Source organism: Podarcis bocagei, assembly GCF_964188305.1.
Source record: "Podarcis bocagei genome assembly, chromosome: 1".
Classification (NCBI taxonomy): Eukaryota; Metazoa; Chordata; class Lepidosauria; order Squamata; family Lacertidae; genus Podarcis; species Podarcis bocagei.
In genome coordinates this window covers 42445629-42467987 of record NC_138125.1, presented here as the reverse complement: position 1 = coordinate 42467987, position 22359 = coordinate 42445629, and the positions used below count along the sequence as shown (strand labels likewise).

The 22359-nt window shown below is 41.6% G+C and overlaps 1 protein-coding gene and 1 pseudogene across 2 annotated transcripts in view; both read right to left on the bottom strand.

The window, feature by feature from the left end:
- RYR3 (ryanodine receptor 3) overlaps positions 1-16515 on the bottom strand; it is a 280012-nt gene extending 263497 nt beyond the window's left edge. The window contains exon 1 of the mRNA XM_081207175.1: positions 16292-16515. Within this exon, the coding sequence (XP_081063301.1) occupies positions 16292-16342 (51 nt within the window). The 5' untranslated portion in view covers positions 16343-16515. The remainder of the gene's footprint in view (positions 1-16291) is intronic.
- Positions 6007-15000, bottom strand: LOC308592719 (splicing factor C9orf78 pseudogene; annotated as a pseudogene). The gene is made up of 3 exons: positions 14909-15000; positions 6768-6961; positions 6007-6539 (listed from the first exon to the last, which is right to left on the bottom strand). The product of its transcript is annotated as a splicing factor C9orf78 pseudogene (transcript).
- Positions 16516-22359: the final 5844 nt, after the last annotated feature.

Here is a 22359-nt window from a genome sequence, read left to right as displayed (position 1 = left end):
CGAGCTGGATTATGTTTCCATGGAGGCAAGACTCCCACAGGAAAAATTACAGCATTTTAAAGCACTTGTAGGGAGGCTCCTGGGCAGCCAAATAAATGATACTGTGCCAGTTGCAGGCTTTATTAGGTCACTTAAATTTTTACCTGCAAAGCTCAAGGGAGAAGGTTGCCCTTTTTTGCTGTTCTTTTAACAGCCCCCCCCCCCCCCGGCAAAGCTCTGATTTATTATTGACTGGAAAGATAAGATTCCAGATCTGTAATGAATTTTTGTGTGTGTGAAATTCAAGCTTTATCTATACTAGAATAATCATCTCTTCTTGGCAACAGGTACAGTATAAACACTCCTAACATTGGTTTGTTTATCTCGGTATAAAAAGAACATACCCTCCAGCAGTTTTTCTATAGAATAACCTTGAAGGGAATGCCTCTAATAAGGATTTTCCTCTCTTGCTCCCTTGATGTTGCAGTGATAGTCAAGTTTGCAAAATGCAGCTGATCCTGATAAACCATTTAGATGACTAAAACTAACCTTTTGCTTAGATACATTTTATTTTTATTTTTATTTTTATTTTTTTGGCTTACGAGTCTAAACTGCGACTGCTCATTCCTCACTCTTGGCTTACAAAGCCATAGGGACAAGAATGTGGTCCAATAGCACGCATGGTTTTAAGGAAGCTATCATGCAGCAGCTGCTTTAAATGGCAAAAAGTAATGTCCCCTCAAGAGCTAACACCCAGCCCTGCCACTTCTGATCTGGTGTTAATGGACAGCTGGGCTACACTGCTGCTTCTGTGGCCAAGTACCAGCATTTTTTGTTTATCTGAATTGATGGGGAGATGGAAGAAGTGGTTATTTATTCTTTTCCTGGAGTCTTAATTCTGACTGGTTCCAGCTGACCCGTGACAGACCTTGGGGTCTCAGATTTCATCACTGCCCTGTGCAACGCCAAAATTCGGTGCACTCCACCCCCACCTCTTGCCCTTCATTCTAAATAATAGTTGTGTCACCCCCAAGACTCTGTAAGAACATACAACAATATGTGCAATTTGTTTTTTTAAATGTTTCGGATATTGTATTCATAAATTACTGTGACATGCCCTGGGAGCCTAAGTTGAAGAGCAGGCAAATAAATAAAATTAATAACAATAATAATGAGAAGCAGAGCCCTGTTGGTTCAGACCAAAGGCCCATTTAGTCCAGCATCCTTTTTTCACAGGCCTTCCATATGTCCAATGGGAAACCCACAAGCAGAACATAAGCACACCAGCACTCTCCTCACTTGTAAACCTCAGAAACTGATATTAAGAGGCATACTGGCTCCAACACTGGAGACAGTACATGGCCATCATGCCTAGTGGCCACTGACAACCTGATCCGCCACTAATTTGTCCAATTCTCTTTCAAAATAATCCAAATTCCATAGTTAGCTCAGCAGCCAATGAGCCATGTATAGGTCCATTCAGATTCCTTTTGCAGAGGGAGAATAGTCTGAAAAAGAAAAAAATATCTTCTGGAGCTATATGAGTTGATGTGCTGTTCCAAAATGTTTAGATGTATGAACCACTATTGAGCGTCCAACATTTGTATTAAGACCCCGGAAGCACAGGTTTCGTTGGTGTGGATTCATACCAATTTGAAGATCAGAGCAAAGTAGATACTAAAGTATGACTGTGTGCTAAAACTGTATTCATTTTCCTAGCAGTTTCTTGTCTCCTTCAAATCAGAGCCCTTTTTGCCATCAGATACATGTTTTGTGGCTGTGTAGAATATGCTCTCCCTTTCCCTAGTTACACTTTCCTTGTACCGAATTCTATTTAAATATTCTCTTTCAACATGTTTAATCAAATGTGTGTTCATTAACGTAGTTAAACTGTGTTGAATGTCATTGCTGGAAATGTACTCTCTTTCCAACAGTACTTTTCAAGCAAGCCGTTAGCTAGCCATAGGGATTAAGCAGCACACTTGGTATATTTCAAATGTTAAGGAATGAAGGACTTTTGAGGCATTAACATAAATGGCAAGGCTCTCTCATTTCATTACTGCTCCTTTGAATCCATTTTCATTCCTGTCATAGGCAGCATGAGGTCAACATCTACTTGTTTATTTGTACATAAGATCTGACTTGAAACATTTTGGTTTCTAAGAAAATGTCAGCTTTGAGTAGACAAAAATAGAAAAAAATGAGGCCATGGATCTTGTGGAAATGCTTTGTCATATCCTCTGATATGTAATTTGCAGCAGGTCTTAGCATCATTTTATTCTTCTGAATTGCTCTTATAATATTTAACTCCCAAGTTTCAGAATCATATTCTCTGCTGATTGCTGATGATATTAGGCAATCACTTTCTTTATATATGAGTATGAAACCATATTGCCTTAAATTAAAATATTGCAAGCTATTCTAAATATACCTCTGTGCCTGCTGACATAATTTATTACCATTGAGGAGCAACAGCGACATGATATTGCAAGTCGAAAGACGGCGAGCTACTGTGGCATCAATTATACAGGGCAAAAGGGAGGAGAGGATAGTGGGGCAATGGCCACAGATGGAAGGGCCACAGGTAGATTTGAGCAGTCAGTTGAAGATGTGAAAGTGACAGCAAGAGTTCTAAGCTAGAGACTCAACAAAGCTAATAAATTACATGGGTGTCTACAAATAACCTATGACAAGGAGCCTTCCACGGCACCTTCAAAAGGTCTCTGGACCAGATTCAACCAAGCAGTTCTGCTAGTGAAAACCAGATGTGCTATTTCAGATGTGACAGTCATTTTGTATTATGCCACACGCACCTTGGCTGCCATGTTGTGACTGGCACCCATGGCACTTCCTCAAAACCCTAAATGTGTCCCAAGTGTTGGGAAACATCTGAACTATAGGAATGTGTGGAGACAATAATTGTACCATCCCTCCTCTTTCCCACATTTCTCCTTCTTCCCTTCCCTTCTGTTCATGGTCTTAGTGGTTTGCAGCACAGCTTCATTGCTGGGTCAGACTCAGAAAAGAACAAAACTGTAGGATACCTGTTTGGTATTAGTGTTGCATTAAAGGGTAAAGGAAAAGGACCCCTGACAGTTAAGTCCAGTTGCAGACGACTCTGGGGTTGCGGTGCTCATCTCGCTTTACAGGCCAAGGGAGCCGGTGTTTGTCCGCAGACAGTTTTTCCGGGTCATGTGGCCAGCATGACTAAGCCGCTTCTGGTGAAACCAGAGCAGTGCACAGAAACACCATTTACCTTCCTGCCAGAGTGGTACATATTTATCTACTTGCACTTTTTGGTGTGCTTTCGAACTGCTACGTTGGCAGGAGCTGGGACGGAGCAACGGGAGATCACCCCGTCGTGGGGATTCGAAACCGCCAACCTTCTGATCAGAAAGCCGAAGAGGCTCAGGCTTTTAGACCACATCCCCGTTGCATTAGCACCCAAATTTACAAAGACTTTTGTGGCACTTTAAAGACTAACCAATTTACTGTCGCCAAAGCTTTCATGGACTACACTCAACTTTATAAGATGCATGAAATTTTATCCTGGGTCACAGACACATATACACATGGCTAGGGAAGGGGGACTATAAAAAGTTAAAGGTAAATGGAAGGTAGAAAAGTACAAATAGTGATTATTACATAAACAGTGGTAATTCACAAAACCAATTTTTATGACACAGACATCTTCGCATTGGTAGGCCAATTCACACATATAATGTGCTAAAAGAATCTTCGCCTTGGTTCACTCCACAAGCGATAGCATTGAAACTCTTAATATATTGCAGTTCAGCTGTTTCATAATCAGTTTAAATGGAGGTTTTTAAGGTGAGTTTGCCTCACCAACATTGGTTCCCAGAACTATTGTGCAATTATTACAGAGTCCTCTGTAAAATACTGAGTCACTTTCTGTATGATGTTCAAAACAATTATTGTAACAATATTTGCCTTAGTCAAGGTCTTGGTTTACCTACATATGAACTACAAAAGATTCTCATTTCATAAGAGTGGCATTGTTTGCTTCAAGTGTCCCCACACCAATTGGTTCAGAACCAACTGTACTTTTGATCATTCCAAGCTACCCTTTATTTGCTTAACTTGGGATGGCAGCTGAAAATAAGAATATCCTAACCTATTAATTAATGCAAGACCGATTTACCCTTCCAGAGGAAAATTGAAAATTAAATCAATTCAATTACCAATCTTCCTGTGTAATGACCATGAAAATCTACTGTAATATTTCTAGTGATGACTGCTTGGGTTAGTCCTGCTTCCTCAGCTAATCTTCATTGCACCAGATATTGAGGCATCTAAACTAGTAATGTTATAGGTACTTTCTTGGGTCTGAGAGTTTCCCACAGATTTTTTTAATTTTATTTTCTAGATAGGATGCTGAAGATCATCATGCTAACTGGTTCTGCAGTATTCCTAGACTACGTGAAGAAGAGAATGATTTAACTTTCACGTAAACCAGTTTAAGCCTACTTTGAAGTTTCTGTTTTTGCCTACATTAAAGTTTTCTGTCTCGTGTACTTAGCTATAGCTTTTCAGGACGCTGACATTTCCCCCTGACAGCCTGAGAGAAAGCTGCTCTTCACTGAGGGAATTGACAGCATGGAATACATTATTGAACTTGCTGTCATATACTGACTAAAAAAATGAAAATTGTTTTGGGAAATGGTCGGTTTAAAAGGGGTGGGCTTTGATATTTGCTTTCGTTAAGGTAATTCATTATAAAGGCATCAGCTTGTCTTAATTATAAATTAACACATTTATCTAAATATTAACATTGTAGCTGTTTGTTTCCAACTAACTAGAAGCAAAACTTCCAAAGTGATGGCCAAATACTCTACTAGCAGAATAAAGAGAGAAGGAAACAACGCTAAGTTTTATATTCATGAGCCCTCTACCCCTGTGGCCCAGATGTGAGGAGATCAGCATCTTTGGCAGTTCAGTTTTTAACTAAGTGTGGTTTATTGGTTCATCTAAACCTAAAACTTCATAAACGATGGTTTAAAGTTGGCTTGTGTAAGCCTGAGTTCATTCTGAGCTTTGATCTGTCTGATCTGCAACTGTTGGCTACTTGTGTATACTCTTCCTTTGTGATTTCCCTTTTCTTCCATGCCCAGTAGTTCCTCAAACTTTTTGAAATCAGCCTTCTTAAAGTACAGAATGCATGTCCGGCTACACTCAGCTTTCCCTTGTCTCTGTATCATGAAATCCAGGGGACATGATCACTTCCTCCCACATTCCAAGTACTTCCACTATGTCAATAAGTTTGTTCCTGTTGGTGAGAACCAGATCCAATATAGATCTGGTTATAGACCCTTGTTGCTTTTTCTACCTTCTAGGAAATGAAATTGTCAGTGAGGCAACTGAGGAACTTGTTGGACCTTACATTCTTGGCAGAGCTTGATTTCCAACAGATATCGGGGATAACTGAAGTCTCCTGTGACTATTATGACCATTTTTGAGTGTTTGGTATTCTGCTCAAGAAAGGCATCTTCCAGGTCTTCAGTCTGGCCTGGAGGTCTATAGCAGTAAACTCATTGTTGTTTTCCTCTCCATTCATTTTTACCCATATACTCTCAATCTGCTTTCCATGTTCCAGGTCATGAATCCCTTCACAAACGTACACATTATTTACATATAATGCTGCTCCCTTCCTGTTCATTCTACTCCTTTGGAATAAGTTGCACCCCTCTATTTCTATATTCCAGTCATAAGTCTCATCCCACCAGGTTTCAGTAATGCCTATTAGGTCAAATTCATCTTGTGTGTTTCCCATACTCTGTGCTTTGACTTAAGCTTTTTATCTGTATCATAGTCGCTCTGTGAATGTTGTGAAATATTTAATAAAAATTATACACAGCTTGATTTTCTTTTTTTAATCCCCTCTGAGTGGTTTACAAAAAGAGTTCCTGGTCACAAGGACAATTCTAAGTGAAACTTCCCCTTCTCAAATTTCCCTGTGCATTTGCTCTGAACATCTGAAGAGGATTTTTTGTGATCAGGAATCCAGCTTCAGTACTGCCAGTTTATCTTCTTGAACTCATAGAGATAGTCATCAATTGCTTTCTCATTTGGGGGTGTTTGCAGTTAGGTGAGGATCTCACAACTTCTGGCTTCTCAGTATCTCCCACCATCAGCTGACTGGCTTTGGGTTTCTCTTTGTTTCTCCATACCAGTGAATTCCACTTTCCAAGATAAAATCTGTTGTGCTGGACATAGTTGACAGGCATGTTCGTTGGGACATAGGAAGTTTTCCTATTTTTCTCTTTGTTCTGCTGCTCAGCCAGCAACCTCACTTTGGCCTTCTCAGTAAAGAAGATGTTTTTGATCTTGGCTTCAATTCTGAGCCTCTGATATGCTGCTCAGCATCTTATTGGACAGCACCTCTTCTGTCTTCTTGGCCAAAGAAACCCGGATGCTCTCAGGCAGCTTGTACAGACTATGCTCTGCATTCTTCTGCTTTACTTCCTGCTCCTCATTTTCCACAATTCCCTTCCATTTCTTCAGCTTTATTTCAATGGAGTTTATCATATCAGCATACAGTGGTGCCTCGGGTTACATACACTTCAGGTTACAGACTCTGCTAACCCAGAAATAGTACCTCGGGTTAAGAACTTTGCTTCCGGCTGAGAACAGAAATTGTGTGGCGGTGGCGCGTCAGCAGTGGGAGGCCCCATTAGCTAAAGTGGTGCTTCAGGTTAAGAACAGTTTCAGGTTAAGAACAGACCTCTGGAACGAATTAAGTACATAACCAGAGGTACCACTGTATTCACCTCTCATGTTGGTCTCTGCAGAAAAAGGACTTACAAGGTTACAGTCCTCCTCTTCACTGATCTTGTGGTTCTTTCAATTTCTTCATGTCCACCATTGCACCAGTCTTTATCTTAAAAGGGCATCTGCCAGGGTTATTTCTTCTTGTAGCTTCTTCCCCACAAGCCGAGTGGCAGAACTCACTCCATTGGACCTCCTGTAGTTTTAGCCAGACCTCCTTGGTGACCTGCTCATCCTCATCTTCCTCTTCAAAGTCCCTCTGATGGAAAGCTTTCCCTCCTATGCTGGCTGTTTGCTGTAATAAACATTGATTGATTGATTGATTGATTGATTGATTGATTGCTTTCCCTGCTAACATGTTCCTAGCTGCATTGGTGACAAATCTTCCGTGCTATGCCGCTGGAGCACGATTTCTGTTCTCATCCTGAAGGAAAGTCCTTAACCTGAAGCACTATTTCTTGGTTAGCGGAGTCTGTAACCTGAAGCGTATGTAACCCGAGGTACCACTGTATACCATCAGACTAGCAGATGTGTCTCTGTCATTATAAAGAAGTACCTTAAGCACCACCTTGGGCCAGAATTCTCAGCTACTACTGATGTAGAACTTTAGGTGCTGGAGGTACCAGAATCATTGAATCATAGAGGGTCATCTGGTCCAAGCTTCTGCAATGCATGAATACTGCAGTACTAATGGGGATATTTACACTAACATACAAACATTACTGATGAAGAGGCATTGAAACAAAGATGTAAATCACAGTAGTCTAACATGTTTCAAACAGGAGTTGTGTGGAAAACATGGGGAGGGATCACGCAGTCACTATCCCAGCAACAGAAATACCCAATTCATAGCAGTGGCGTAGCGTGGGGGGTGCAGGGGGGCCCAGCCGCACCGGGCGCAACATCTGGGGGTTAGGGTTAGGGGGCGCAAATCCACGGGTTAGGGGGCGCAAATTACTTGCCTTGCCCCGGGTGCTGACAACCCACGCTACGCCACTGATTCATAGTAACTCACTGGATTTGAATATTAGATCTGAATCACACACGTATTTTACAGCACAATGGTTGTAGAATACAGCAGTTAAGAAACGTCTCCTTGTAGCAACGGAAGCAGCTCATAGCAAGGTTCCAACCATTTTAACTATGTGCTCACAAACCACCAAAAAGGGGACACCAAAAAGAAGCTCTGGAGAGAGCAAAAAGACTTTCTGCAAGTTGCCACCATACTGTTGAGTGTATGCATGAATCCAGCCATAGAGGTACGATGGAGTATCACTCTTAGCACTCAGCTTACTGAGCCAAAACTATATTCTGTACTACTATAGATAATATATTTGGTGCTACAGACCTTCAACATTACTTGTGCTGTATAACTGTCAACGAGTAGTTCAGTACACCTTTTGCATGCGAAAGGACCCAGATTCTCCAGGTAGAGCGGGGACAGTCTCATCCCTAAAACCCAGGAGAGCCTCTGCCAATCAAGGCAGACAAAAGAGCCAATGGAACAATGATCTGACTTAGTACTAGACAGCTTCCTCCTTTGCGCCTAGCTAAGAATATTTGTTTGCACCTATGAAAACAGATACTGAGGCTTATCAGATGGCTTTAAAAGTCTGTTCCTTAGTGGAAGAAATTGACATTAATGAGATGTGTAGAACATATACCATTTAGTAATTGTCTTCATGTTTTTGTATACATTCCACTACACAGACTAAAGCACTACAGGCAATGAATTTAAGGAAGGTTGCTCAGTTCTTGGGGGGTTGAAGTTATTTGGCCACAGGCATCTTTTATATCACCGCTCAAGGCATGATACTTTGTATTCCAGTCAAACAGTATTTGCATTGCCTTTTATTATCTATTTACTGCTATCTGGAACTGTTCCTCAATACAATATCCAGTTAAAACCAACATTATTTACAATCTGCTACCAACCAAACATTGTCTGAAAGTCTCAGTGCCAATGCTGGAATTCTGATGTGTCAAATTTGTAAGAAAATTTAAATAAAGCCATTATTAGCATGATTTATAGAATTATAAACCTATTTACTATTTATACATTTATAAACTATTTCTATTTTAAGGCTAGTGATTTTGTAAAGTTTTCCAAAGGGCCATTTGGAGACAACTTTGCTTTTTACACAGCATGATTCACAAGTCAATTATATTTAACTGGGCTACTGTTGTGAAATGAAATGCCACAGGCTATTTTTGTAAAATATGATTTGGGGGGAAAAAGAAAATCAGCAAAATGATTTCATAGCAACATAGCAACAGTTAACACAAACCTCTCTAAATTCATAACCAAAGGATGATAACACCTCTATTAAGAACAATTTATGATGAAATGTTTTCTCAAAACATTTCTCTCTAGTGAATGACAGAAATTGCTAGGAATCATTGAACACTTCCCCTAAAACAAAAACAATTGAACATTATTCTGAAGCTCAACTTTGAGAAATTACGTTTTTATTCAAATTCATGAGAGACTTGTTTTCCATAAGGAAACTAATGCAGGTCTAACTTTCAGTACCTAGGATAGTTTCAGTGCCTAAATTGCTGAAGAAGCGTTTAACTATCCTGCAAGTCACTTCATCCTGCAAAGAAATCTGGGAACTGGAGCTCTGAGGGGGGTCCTCCTGACTACTCTCAACACTGTTAACAAATTCCCAGGATTCTTTGGGGGAAGCCATAACTATTAAAGTGGCATAAGAGTGCTTTAAATATATCGTGTGGATGTGACCTCAGAAAATGATGGTTCAGTGAGCAATGAGAGTATTTACTGGTTTACGGATAATGAATACTGACTTCACATAGAAGCCAAAACCAGATGCACAAACCTTCATAGGAATCCAAACTCTTCATCCTTGGAACATGTGTAATTAGTGCAGTAAATAATGTGACAATACAGAAAGACTCTTAGTAAAAGATGGCACAAGGTATCCTACCTCTAACAACAGAATGGTGGATCTGTTCCTTTGCTACAAAAATATATGAGCCCAGCCAACCGATCCGTATCTGCAAGGTGGCATTTGAACGTCCTTGATATAAATTCACTTCTAGACATAAGAGTGCAGGATAAAAAGCTTGGGCTACACAATAACAGCTTTTCTCCAATCTTTTCAAAGAAGTTTGGCTGTGATGAGACAGTTGGAAACACCGATAAAATTTAGGAAGGGAGTAAGCATGTGAAAGGATACTTAGCAATGTGAAACACTAGCTGACAACCACCCATGGTTTTCGGAACATCAAGGTTATAGCATGATCTCTCGCTGACTATCAGCACATTACTGTGCACATTCAACATTGCCCACTTTCTCAAGAGAATCTAAGTCACAGATCTTAGAAACGGAAAATTGCAGAAGCTAGATAACATGGCACCGCAAAGCCAGACACAATCAGTATGCTGGTTGCTACACAACAGATATTTCTGAGATGATACTCAGTAGATTACATTGTTTACAGACATTAACTGACAAACAGCATAGGCATACGTTCTATGCAAGTCCATCTCTCCCAGGGCTAATGAGGGATGCAAGACAGAAGCCGAGACAGTCCTGGTATGTCTGCTAGTGTTTGAGGTCAGGTGTGACTGACACTGTAGCCAGAAAGTTCCTTATTTCCTCTTCGTTGTGCTAGTTCCAGAAACCTATGCAGCACCCATCTCCCTACAAAAGACTGCCTTCAGAGTAGTAGGCTATAAATTTTCTGGGTGTGTCTGTCCTAAATCTTGTTTCAAAGGAGGGGGTTGCTAAGGTGGTCTACAGTGCAAAAGTGAAATGTGCCATTACCCCCAATGGAAGCCACAATTTGCCTCCTGGGTGCTGACAATTGACGCTATTGCGTTTCCTAGTACCCTGAGCTGGAACTACCCTTCCTAACTGAGCGATAAGATATAAAATAAGGGAAGAGCTTGCAAACTTCTCACCTTCAAAACTAATGAAGATGCAACAGAATTGCTCTTTACCCCCCGCTACCCTATTGCTGCTATTTGGGGGTTTGGGCTTATTTATAAAATACATGCATTATAGGTATGGGGACTTTTTTTTTTGCTGACCCCCACTTTCCTGTCGTTTGCATGTGTTAACAGAAGGGCTGCTTTGGAAATCCCTATGCCACCCTGTGTAGGTCTGTTTCCTTGCTGTTGCGTTTCTGTGTGTATTCTTTTTCTTTGCTGAACTACTGCATCTGTAAAGGGCAAGGCTTTTCAGATGCTTCCTTGATTTGTAGCTCTACTTTCCCCAGCCTTCCACCCTCATCCTGGTAGGTTTATCCTCTCTATTTAAACTGATGAAGTTCTATATGTACAAATGATGCTTGCAACACATCTGGGAAAGCCAAGTACAATGTGAACCACTGGCAGAAGGGAGGGCTGAACACGCCATCTCTCTTTGGAGGAAGAACGGTCATAATTCCATAATCACTTGCTGTATGCTTTGCTGCTCATGCAAACTTTTCAGACTGCAGCGGTCACAATTCACACCGCCAAATGGTAAGTTTCCTAAAATGGTTATTGGGATTTCAAAAGTGAAATCTTTCTCCAACCATGGCCAGTGAGGCGCCGCTGGGAAGATAATAAGTAGGACAAAATTGACAATATCTATCCTCTCTGCTTCATCCCCAATGAAATTAGCGATGTACTGTCTCTAAATATGGGAAATTGGGCTTCAAGTTTTCACTAAAAATTAGACTTCCATCTGACCATTTATAAAACCAGATTCCATCACAGTTCATTGCCTTACTGTGGCAATTCTATAGGATTGCCAAACATTTATGTTAAACATGCTTCCCATCACGTAATCCTGAGTTGTTGTAACTCGAAAAGAACAGAATTTCACCCCAGTTCTAGTCACTATTTACACAAGCCACACGCTCTTATTTATCTTGACCATGTCCCTCCTTCTTTCCTGTGCAAGACCCATATGTTTAACAGCAACATAATGAACAGAAAATTAGCAGGCGATGTTTTTCAAAGCAGTGCATCTGCATGCTGGAAAAAGCTTTGCCTGCCGAACTTTTGCTTGTTGTTATAGACATGGAAACCAGGTCGGCAGGGGGTGGGGAGAGATGCCAGCCTCACACACACATACACCTTTCTTCCATGCTAAATGTATTTACAGCCTATCTGTAATTCATACGCTGGGCAAAAGTGAAGAATGTAAAGTCCTACAGTTACAATATAGCCCTGCAAGGATTATATATTGGGCACCGAAGATTACACACCTAACATGATTAATACAAGCTATATTTCCTATTGGAAATACTATTTTGTCATATTTCACATTAATTTTGACTGCACTTGTTTTGACTTTGTTTCCTGAATAAATCCTCTTATAAGATAATTGTGCCGCATTGCTTTGTTTTTGTTTTTATTGTGCTACATACATGCTCTGTGATCCATGTAACTATTTCATATTTTGAAGAGGCACAGAAAAGACTGTGTGTTAAATTAAAAAGGCCAAAAGCAATAAGAGTTTTGACAGATATACGATCCTAAACCCAACAGTCCGGAAGCAACCCATAATTCTCCAGCCCCTGCACTATAGCAAGCGATACCTTATTTGTGCAGCTTCTGCTATTTGGTCATGAACATTCTGGAATTTCCCAATCGTTTCCTTAAAATCACAGTGGTCAAAAGCAGAAGTGAGCACAGAGACCCAATTGCCGCCCTAACTGTAAGCATACTAACCGTAATCTAGCAAATACAGCCCTGCATATACATGGTCAGCAGCGGCCTGCTTAGGGTGTTGCATCTGAAACCAAGGGAGTGTGAGATAGCTCTTATACCGAAGTAAATTTCACTAAAATAAATCAGAATTCTTCAACATACATTCAAGATGTAAGTCTAAGAGAGGCATGTAAACAATAACTGATCAGTGCACAGGACTTAGCTCCAGAACTTGTTTTGAGAAAATACGTTGTTCCTTTAAAAAAACTCCAAACTTCATAGTAAGGCAATATTTTAATTAGGCCAAACAAAATGCCATAAATGGCGAACAGATTTCTGAGCTTTCTGAAACCCTTCATCATTCTAGATGTTCAGCAAAGCAGTAGGTGAGAGGAACCTGGCTTGCTGTTAAAGTCTGCATTGGTCTCAGTTTTCCAACAGTTTTGTGTATCTGTCACCAGGTTTAAGCAAACCACCCACAATTCTTGAGTGTAACAATTTAAAGACTCAGCTACAAACCAGTTTCAAGCTAGTCTTTGCCATAAATTCCTTTAGTTGTCTTAAGAAGCTGTTACCTCTCAGCCTCAATGCCCCACCTGCAATAGGATAATATTATTGACCTACATTGCAGGGTTACTTGTAAGTATTACTGACACAAAGCACTTTGAACACTCTGAAGTGCTATATAAATTATTGCTATTATGGTTTCCAGTGTCAGAGCCCCAAACTTTCACAATTAAGAGACCGCCTTGATACTCAGAAGCTCACATATTTGGGATGAGAGATAAGGACTTTCAGGGCAAAGGAACGGCAGACTTGACCGTGCAAGCAACACAAACATGGGTGTCAGTGAAATCTAAAAGGTAAGTACCAGAATCTCTTGCAACGCCATAATGTAGAAGTGTGCAGAAGGCAGACAGTAGTCAGGACAGACTAGTGACAAATTTCTAGCAGATTATCCAGTGTACATTGGCAAATAACATTGGAATAGATTGATCTTGATCAGATCCAGGAAAGGCACTGTTGATGTCCTTGAGCAAAAGGACTCAAAGGCCCGTAACACAGATGACCCATTAAGGTATAACTAAACTTTTTCATGTGACTGTTAAGTGACAATCTTTCATTCTAATTTAAAACATCTATAGTGGACTGCAGGTACTTTTAGTTTTTGCAGCCTTAAAAAAATTTTTTTTTAAAGAAAGACAGACTATGCTGCAACGTATCCTAAGCTAGCATAGGACAGAAGAAGTGCTATCCACCAGGCCAGCTTGAATCCTGGAATTTTAATTTCATAAACTAAGCCATGTTAGTGAATTGTCTAACATAACCAGCAAGTTTATGTGGATCAAACATTCCGCAATTCCTTTCCTGTGTAAACAGGTTTTGTTGGCACTATAACAGCCCAGGAAGCACCACATCTGAATCCTTAATAAGTGTAACCAAGTCCTAGCTAGACACTTGCATGTCTACAAAAAGAAAAAGCCTCCTGAATTCTAAAACATACCATTCTAATGCAAGCTAGGAAGCTTTGGAAAAAGAGAATTTAAGTACCACTGTACTGGCCACTAAAATGCAACCACTTCTAAGACAGAAGGCAGATGCTTTAAAAAATGATTCACAAAAATTTAGGAGTGCAACGCTGGGAGGAAAGGAATCAGATTTTCTTTCTTGACTTCATTTACATGGATTTTGCTTTGGAAAATGGACTTGCTCATATAAAATCAAGGGAATAAATTGCAAGTGTTTCGCATTTTCTGAATGGCATACTCTGGGAAATTTTATTATTTTTTACAGTTCCATCTCTTTATAAGAACTCTGAACTCTGCCTTCTGTCACTTTGTAATAGATGCGATCACATCTGCCAGCCCAAAACTAAGGTTGCGCCGCATGTGAGAAACTATTTTTGAAAACACACAACTGCTCAAGGAATCCTCCCTACAAATAAATTTGTTTTAAGACCGAGGGTTTGTGTTGGTAGAGTCTAACAGACAACACAATAACTCAGCAGCAAAAGTGCTTTCATATTGCACACATGCCTTAGTATACTGCTCATGTACCAAAGTGTGTAATTAATCTTTAGTATTTATGGCCACAATCAAAGTAGTATGCAAGAAATAAATAACACTCCTCCCTAGGGAATGTAGAATTCGGGGGAAGGTTTAGTAGCTGATACCTCTGTCTGTATGGGAAGTTGTCTAGAAAAGTGAAGAAACCTGCATTTTGTGCTTTATGATGAGCACGCCGGGGGGTGGGGAGCGAATAATACCGTCAAATAAAAACAGTAGCCCTATCTCTATGCACTATTCTGTGATGCCAAGAAGCCTCCTTAAAAAAAAATCATTGTATGTTTACACCATATCCTAAATCATAAACACTAAATTCAGTGAAAGATAGAAAGAGTTTCTATCCCTTTGAGGAAGGAACACAGGTTGCAGTCTCATCAGAAGTCTCCTCATGTAGGAAAAGATGAGATACCTTATTTGTCTAGGAAGAGGAGAAAGCTTTTCACCTTGCTGTTCAGTGAGGATATGAAGCAAAAGCGCCTTAGACAGCCATTTGGGTGTCATGTCAAAGACATGCCTGGAAGGTGCAAAGCTAATGCTATTGCGGGGGGGAAACATCTATTGTTCAAAATATACATTTAGGGGCTTCATTGTGTGGATATGCAGTTGTCCCATAACATAAGCAGCAGAAGATGTAACGGAATAAAATTAGTCTTCCCTGTAATTACATCTTCCATCATGAGGTTTTCAGAAGGAAGGAAGTGTCAATGACACTTTGACACAACTAGCATTTTTCAGGAGCTGCAAAAGACACCTTTTCTCATATTCCCCATGCTCTGCGCCCCTGCCCAACTGGCAACAGCATGGGCTTATTACAGATAGCCAGCTTACCCATTTTGGAAATCCACCTTTTAAAAAAAGTTGGACTAGAAACTGCGGAGAGTCTGTTGCTGGCACAGTTTTTTGCAAGGAAGCAGAGAAATGGTGAAAGGGCGGCAGGAACTAAATGTATTTTGAAGGGCTGCTCCTCAAGCAACTCCAACCCGCGTCAACATACAGAATTACTCAATGAAAGGATGTCCCACACCTCAGACCAATTAATGTGTGAATCAGAGTCACTTCAAAAACAGAAAAGATCACCCCTCCGAAACCTTATGGAAGAATGTTGTGAAAGCTCTTTATGGAGCATTTATAAGAGGGGCAAGTTATTATTTCACTGGTTGACACCCCTGGCAAGAGGAAGCGCTACATCCATTTAAACTAAACCTCTGTTTGAAGCACAGAAAAATATTTCAGGTTTACCTCTGAAGCACATCCATTCATGCAAACACATCCCGCATGTCTGTATATTTGCTATAAAGGGGAGGAAGGATTGCAGAGGTCTCAGAGACCCCTCATCGGGGTTTGCTTGCGATTTTGATCCTCTATTCCCCGCAAAGCTTCTTTTAATTGTCACTGAGGAGTAACCTAGAGAGAAGTTTCAGAGGTCAGGTATCTGGCATGCAGCATTAAGAAACCCAATCACAAAGTTAACAAGGATGCTTCAGACACAGGGAATCACCAGAGCAAACAACTCCCTTTCGGTACCAAACTCGGACGGAGATGGCTAATAAGCAGCTTTAAAGGGAGATGGCACTGAGAACGTCCAATGCTTGTCTGGTACAGCCTGTACGCATCCTTGCATTATTTCCCGTTCTCCCAAACATTCGTTCCTGGGTAACCACGCACAAGCAGAGAGAGGGAGAAAGACAGAGGGGGGAAATGTTATTCTGTAATGAAATACAAGCAGGCACAGTCAAGGAGACAAAGAAAAAGAACCCGGTTCCTGACCTAGAAAAAAACAACAGATACTTACAGTTCGTAGGAACTGTATTTCATCTTCCCCTGCTTCGCCCCCTTCAGCCATGGCTCTGGAGGAAGCAGCTCTGCTCAGCCTCTGATTGCCTACACTGGTAGCAGCTCGCTGGGCTCAGCACAGCTCCTTTTCCCTATCTGTATTAGCATATAGCTAATCCATAGCCATATAGGGAGCCCAGCTAACTCCACTGCACTGCAGACTGTCAGTCAACCCCCTCACTGCCAGAACCAACGGAGCCGTCTTCCCAATTCCACAGCAAGCTAACCGCCCCCCCCCTTCTAGACTACCCCCCCCTCCAGGGAGAAACCTATTGTGAAAGCAATGCGGGAAGCACTGCATGCATCATTAAGGGTCTCCCCCCACCCCCTTGAAATTATCTCTCAACAGCACTGTAATAGGGAAATTAATGAAAGCAACACGCTCGCTCCCATTTTGCCAGATTAGTATCTTCACTTTTCTCTCTCTCTCTCTTTAATTTAAGGAAAGTATCACAATCAGCAGCTCTTCCCCTATCGATGAGCGTTTCAAAGGATGGGAATAATGACTATCGGCAACGCAGGGTGATGGTTTTAACAGCCCGTTTTAAGCATGTGAAAATTATTTACTGCCTTTCTGCATAAGCAGCAGCAATTCTTGTTGGCACTGACTGTGTGAAGGAACTATGGGTACTTGTTAATTATGCTGCCATTTCCCAGAAGCAGCCACACACTGAGCTCAGGAAAAAGTTTTCACCTGAAACATGGTAAAATGTAAGCAGAACATGATCATTCTATTTTGGATCCTCAGTACTTGTGCAAATAATGAGCATTTCACACAGGCACCAGCTTGGATCCTCGAGTCCCATCCTCAGGCATGGTTACTAGGAAGAAACTTCACCTCAAATCAAGGCTAATTACTCCTCAGAAAATCTGATTCAGCTCAGACTGTAAGTCACTATCTCCTCCCCAGAGTCCTAGTCCAATATTTTAAGTAAACAATGCTGGTAGTGTGTGTGTTTTTAAGTGCACCAGAGACATTCTTATCTTGGTGGCTACCACACACCAAGTCCTTGAACCGCTGAGGCACTATTTGTCAGGAAGTTCTCTGCGTAGCCACTTGTCCCTACAGAATGCTTGGGAACAGCACAGCAAATTCTGTACCACATTCAGAAGCATGGTAAGACTTCAGCACAGACTGGTCCTTAGGGACTGGGACAGATTACAATTTAAGCACCTCCAGCAACTCAATAAATTGAAATGTTCCCCCACACACCTAAGGACAAGACAGGCTATAAATATAAATTAATTGATTACATATCTGCCTCTTTGAGAACCATTTTGCAGAACTGGAAACGGAGCCATGCAGAGTTAAAGAAAAATTGCCCGCCAGAAAATCACTGAAAACAGAAAACCCGACAATTAAGTCTTATGGGTTTCCTTAAGAATTACATTGAGATAAAGGAATCAGGGAAAATGTAGCCAAGAATGTGACTGAGCATTCTGCTTTGGGTCAAGAGTTTGGATCATACTAAGCCAATCTCATGCCAACTTCATGGGTTACCAAGTTGCTTCTGGGCCAAAATCAAGTGCTGGATTTGACCCTAAGTGGTTTGAGGCCTGAGCCCTCTTCATGCATTCCTTAACATATACCCTAAACACATGGAAGGGGAAAGAATGCACCCACTGACCTAACTGGCAGAGGAATACCCATGTGTGTACAGTTGTGATTGAAGTCATCTGGCCAAATGCAACGTTGTGTTCCCATACTGCTGTGTGCACATAGGTGTCCCTTTGAAGGTGTCCCACTCAATGTACAGACAATGGATGGGCCAGTGGGATGAATGTCACTGGGGCGGAGCCAGTGGGCATTGCCCTGCCCCCTCCACACATACACAGTCCCATGAAAGGATTGTGTGAAGGGTATCTCTTGAACTTCTTCAATGTACTTTGATTTTGTTTTATTGTTATGATGCTTTGGTTTTAAAGGATTTTGTACATCACACAGATATGTATTTGTATATGATTCTGTGGCACAGGTATTAATAAACTTTTAAAGTAGCAGCCTGAGCTAAGTCCTCAGCGCTAAGCACGCACTTTCCACTGATGTCAGCAGCAACGAGAACAGACATCAGGAAAATACTCTTCAATAAAACCCTTCTTGTATTTTGCCACCTTCTCTTCTTTCCCCCCCAATCACAGTTGAAAACGCTAGTACTAAAGCAGGACAAATATCACACTTTATGGGTCAGGGAGTGTAATTCTTTGTGAATTGAACAGAGGTGAGCTGAAGAAAAAAGAGGAACATTGCCCAAAGGAAATATCTGGATTAAAGCAGTATGTTCTCCACACACACACACACACACAACCAGCAAGAGGCAGCAGCAGGTGGGAAGGCTGGTGTATCGCACACTCCCATCTGTAGCTTTACACTGATTACAAAGCTTGGCACATGCCAACAGGAATTTTTCCAGTGCTGTGCCAGGATTTTCTGTGAGATTTATGTCACCCTCATGCCGGGGGCGGGGGGACCCAAAACGTAAGTTTATGACTTGTGGTTGATATTTTGAAGGAATTGTGTTTGTGTGTGTTTATAATTCAACAAGAAAATCGTCTCTGACATTTTCCAATATTGAAACAAAAAAATTGCTTTGAGGAGATTTACAGTGAAATCCTAGGTGTCCATGTATGTTCAAACGGGTTCCTCCCAGGAAAGCATGCACAGAACTGGAACCATAGTACAATCCTGCACATACTTCTTCATAAATATGGCTCAGTTGTGTTCAGTTGGCCTTACTTCCTAGTAATTATACTTAGGACTTGAGCCTACAATTCTATGATTCTATTAGTCTAAGTGTTATCAATACATATACAGTGGTACCTCGGGTTACAGACGCTTCAGGTTACATACGCATCAGGTTACAGACTCCGCTAACCCAGAAATATTACCTCAGGTTAAGAACTTTGCTTCAAGATGAGAACAGAAATCATGCTCCAGCGGCACAGCGGCAGCAGGAGGCCCCATTAGCTAAAGTGGTGCTTCAGGTTAAGAACATTTTCAGGTTAAGAACGGACCTCCGGAACGAATTAAGTTCTTAACCCGAGGTACCACTGTAGTGTCATTGAGTTGGAAGGAACCAGAAAAGTCTCCTAGCCCAACTCGCTGCCAAAGCCGGAATTCCGGAATTACATCCATATTGTTTGTTTTATTATCTCATTTTTATGCCACTCTTCACAAGCAGTTCCTCTAAAGCAGACATAACTAAATCCAACATATCAAAAGCATGAAAACAGCGCTAAGAACATTCTCCTAAAAGACTGCTCACTAAATCATACTTTGGGCCTCATAGGACCCAAAGGCCCAAGTGAAAGGGGGTGGGACCACAGGGATGGTCTCCTCCACAGATCTTAGCTGACAGGTTGGTACAACTACATACATATGTGCTCTCATGCTATTGCTTTCAATCTGACAGACAGGCACACGCAGAGAGGAAAATACGTTGAGTGGCAGACTGCAGCCCAATTCCAACTGTGCTTAGAACTGCAGTCTTTAAATGCAAAGATCATGTTTGTTCACATGCGCATTCTTGATCCAAAGAACATGCTTCCAGGAAATCGCTGGTTTAAATTAAATGGCTTTCCGTTCGAACTGCACATAAGAATTGCACAATGTCTCTCTAAACCTGTTACCTCTTTTCAGTTTGTTATATCTCTAGCACTTCAGTCCCAAACACCCTAAGTTGAATGTACTATAAAATGTAATGGGATAAGACTTCATAACTGTGTGTGTGTGTTTAGGGTTGATGTGTTCCCTTGGCCTAGCAATTAAAGCTGTTGCCACACGGAGAACTAACCATAGTAAAGTGCTGACTAATCCCAGTTTACAGTAATCATGTTTTATTTATTTGCTACTCACGGCCTTCCTGGTTTTAGTTTGCATGATGTTCTCTACTCAGTACTGTATGTGTTATTTTGGGAAACAATTTCTTGCCCCAATAAACAAAATATTTCGGTTTGTTTTCATACATCTTAACACTGATAAGTGAGTGACCATCTCACATTACTGTACAGTGATACCTCAGGTTACATACACTTCAGGTTACAGACTCCGCTAACCCAGAAATAGTGCTTTAGGTTAAGAACTTTGCTTCAGGATAAGAACAGAAATCGGGCTCCTGCGGCGCGGCGGCAGCAGGAGGCCCCATTAGCTAAAGTGGTGCTTCAGGTTAAGAACAATTTCAGGTTAAGAACGGACCTCCGGAACGAATTAAGTACTTAACCCGAGGTACCACTGTACTTGTATCCCTTAGAGCTGTGTTCCAGTTCATATGATGGCTATAAGATAGAGAGCTCTTTTGGTGCAGTATACAGGTTCTCTTCGTGAAGCTGAGACTCCAATACTTTGGCCACCTCATGAGAAGAGAAGACTCCCTGGAAAAGACCCTGATGTTGGGAAAGATGGAGGGCACAAGGAGAAGGGGACGACAAAGGACGAGATGGTTGGACAGTGTTCTTGAAGTGACAAACATGAGTCTGACCAAGCTGCGGGAGGCAGTGGAAGACAGGGGTGCCTGGCGTGCGCTGGTCCATGGGGTCACGAAGCGTCGGACACGACTAAACGACTAAACAACAACAACAGGTTCTCTGAAATTGAGGTGCTCTCTACATGCAGGAGCCACGGACAGAGCAGCAGCTCCTATGCATTGGTAGCCAGCCCCACCCCCGAGGAGTGTTACCGTGGGGAATTTATTAATATGGGGCCTGAGCGAGAACAACAGTTGGCATCCCCCAACTTTGATTGGGTACCTGTGTAAATATGGATTGTTGCTGTTGTTGTTCTCATCATTATCATCATTATTTTGCACCCCCCTGGCATGGCGCCCTGTGCGGGGGAACAGCTCACACCGCCCTAAATCCGACACTTGTTGACACCTCCAATGGTGGCAATGCTCCCAGATTTCACACACAGACACACAGACACACACCCCTTAACACCACTGAAATCACCAGAATGGCCTTTCTATGGAAAAAAGCATCAGAGGAGGGAGGCATGTTAAGTGAGCCCTAAGACCATAATTTACTATTAATATAGTGCTATATTCCCCATAAGAAATCCAGTGTCCCCCCCACCATTAGCAATATCATAACTATGTTTCAGTCGGCCTTAATATCTAAAAAGTTTGCTTAGCGTTGCGACAGTCAATCAGAGAAAAATTACAAGGACTGTGACCCCCAAGTGGCATTTTCCACCATTGCCCCTCCACTCTAGAATGCATTTCCTTCTGCCACATATATGAAGCATCATCCATATCATTACATTTTAGTTTTTAAATACAGTGGTACCTCAGGTTACAAACACCTCGGGGTACAAACACTTTGGGTTACAGACTCTGCTAACCCGGAAGTAGTAACTCAGGTTAAAAACTTTACCTCAGGATGAGAACAGAAATTGTGTGGCAGCAGTGCTGCAGCAACAGGAGGCCCTATTAGCTAAAGTGGTACCTCAGGTTAAGAACGGTTTCAGGTTAAGAACAGACCTCTGGAACGAATTAAGTTTGTAACCAGAGGTACCACTGTATTTTTTTTTCATTTGTATCTATTTTATGATACTGCTTTATTGGAGCTTTTGTTGTGCTTTTGTATGCCGCTTACAGATTTTTAAACATTATGGGGTTTAGAAAGACTTTTAAGTTAATAAATAAGTGTGTCAAACTATGGCTGACTACGAAGAAGCAAGCAGGTCAAATTGCACCTGCCTTGTTCCTCCCTTTGTCACGCTCTGAGGAAATAAGCCAGAGCACCGGCTTAGCGTTATCAGGAACCTACCTACCTGGCCTACCTAGCAGTTCGAAAGCACACCAGTGCAAGTAGATAAATAGGTACCGCTGTGGTGGGAAGGTAAACAGCATTTCCGTGTGCTCTGGTTTCCGTCACGGTGTCCCGTTACACCAGAAGCGGTTTAATCATGCTGGCCACATGACCCGGAAAGCTGTCTGTAGACAAACACCAGCTCTCTCGACCTGAAAGCGAGATGAGTGCCACAACCCCATAGTCGCCTTTGACTGGACTTAACTGTCCAGGGGTCTTTTA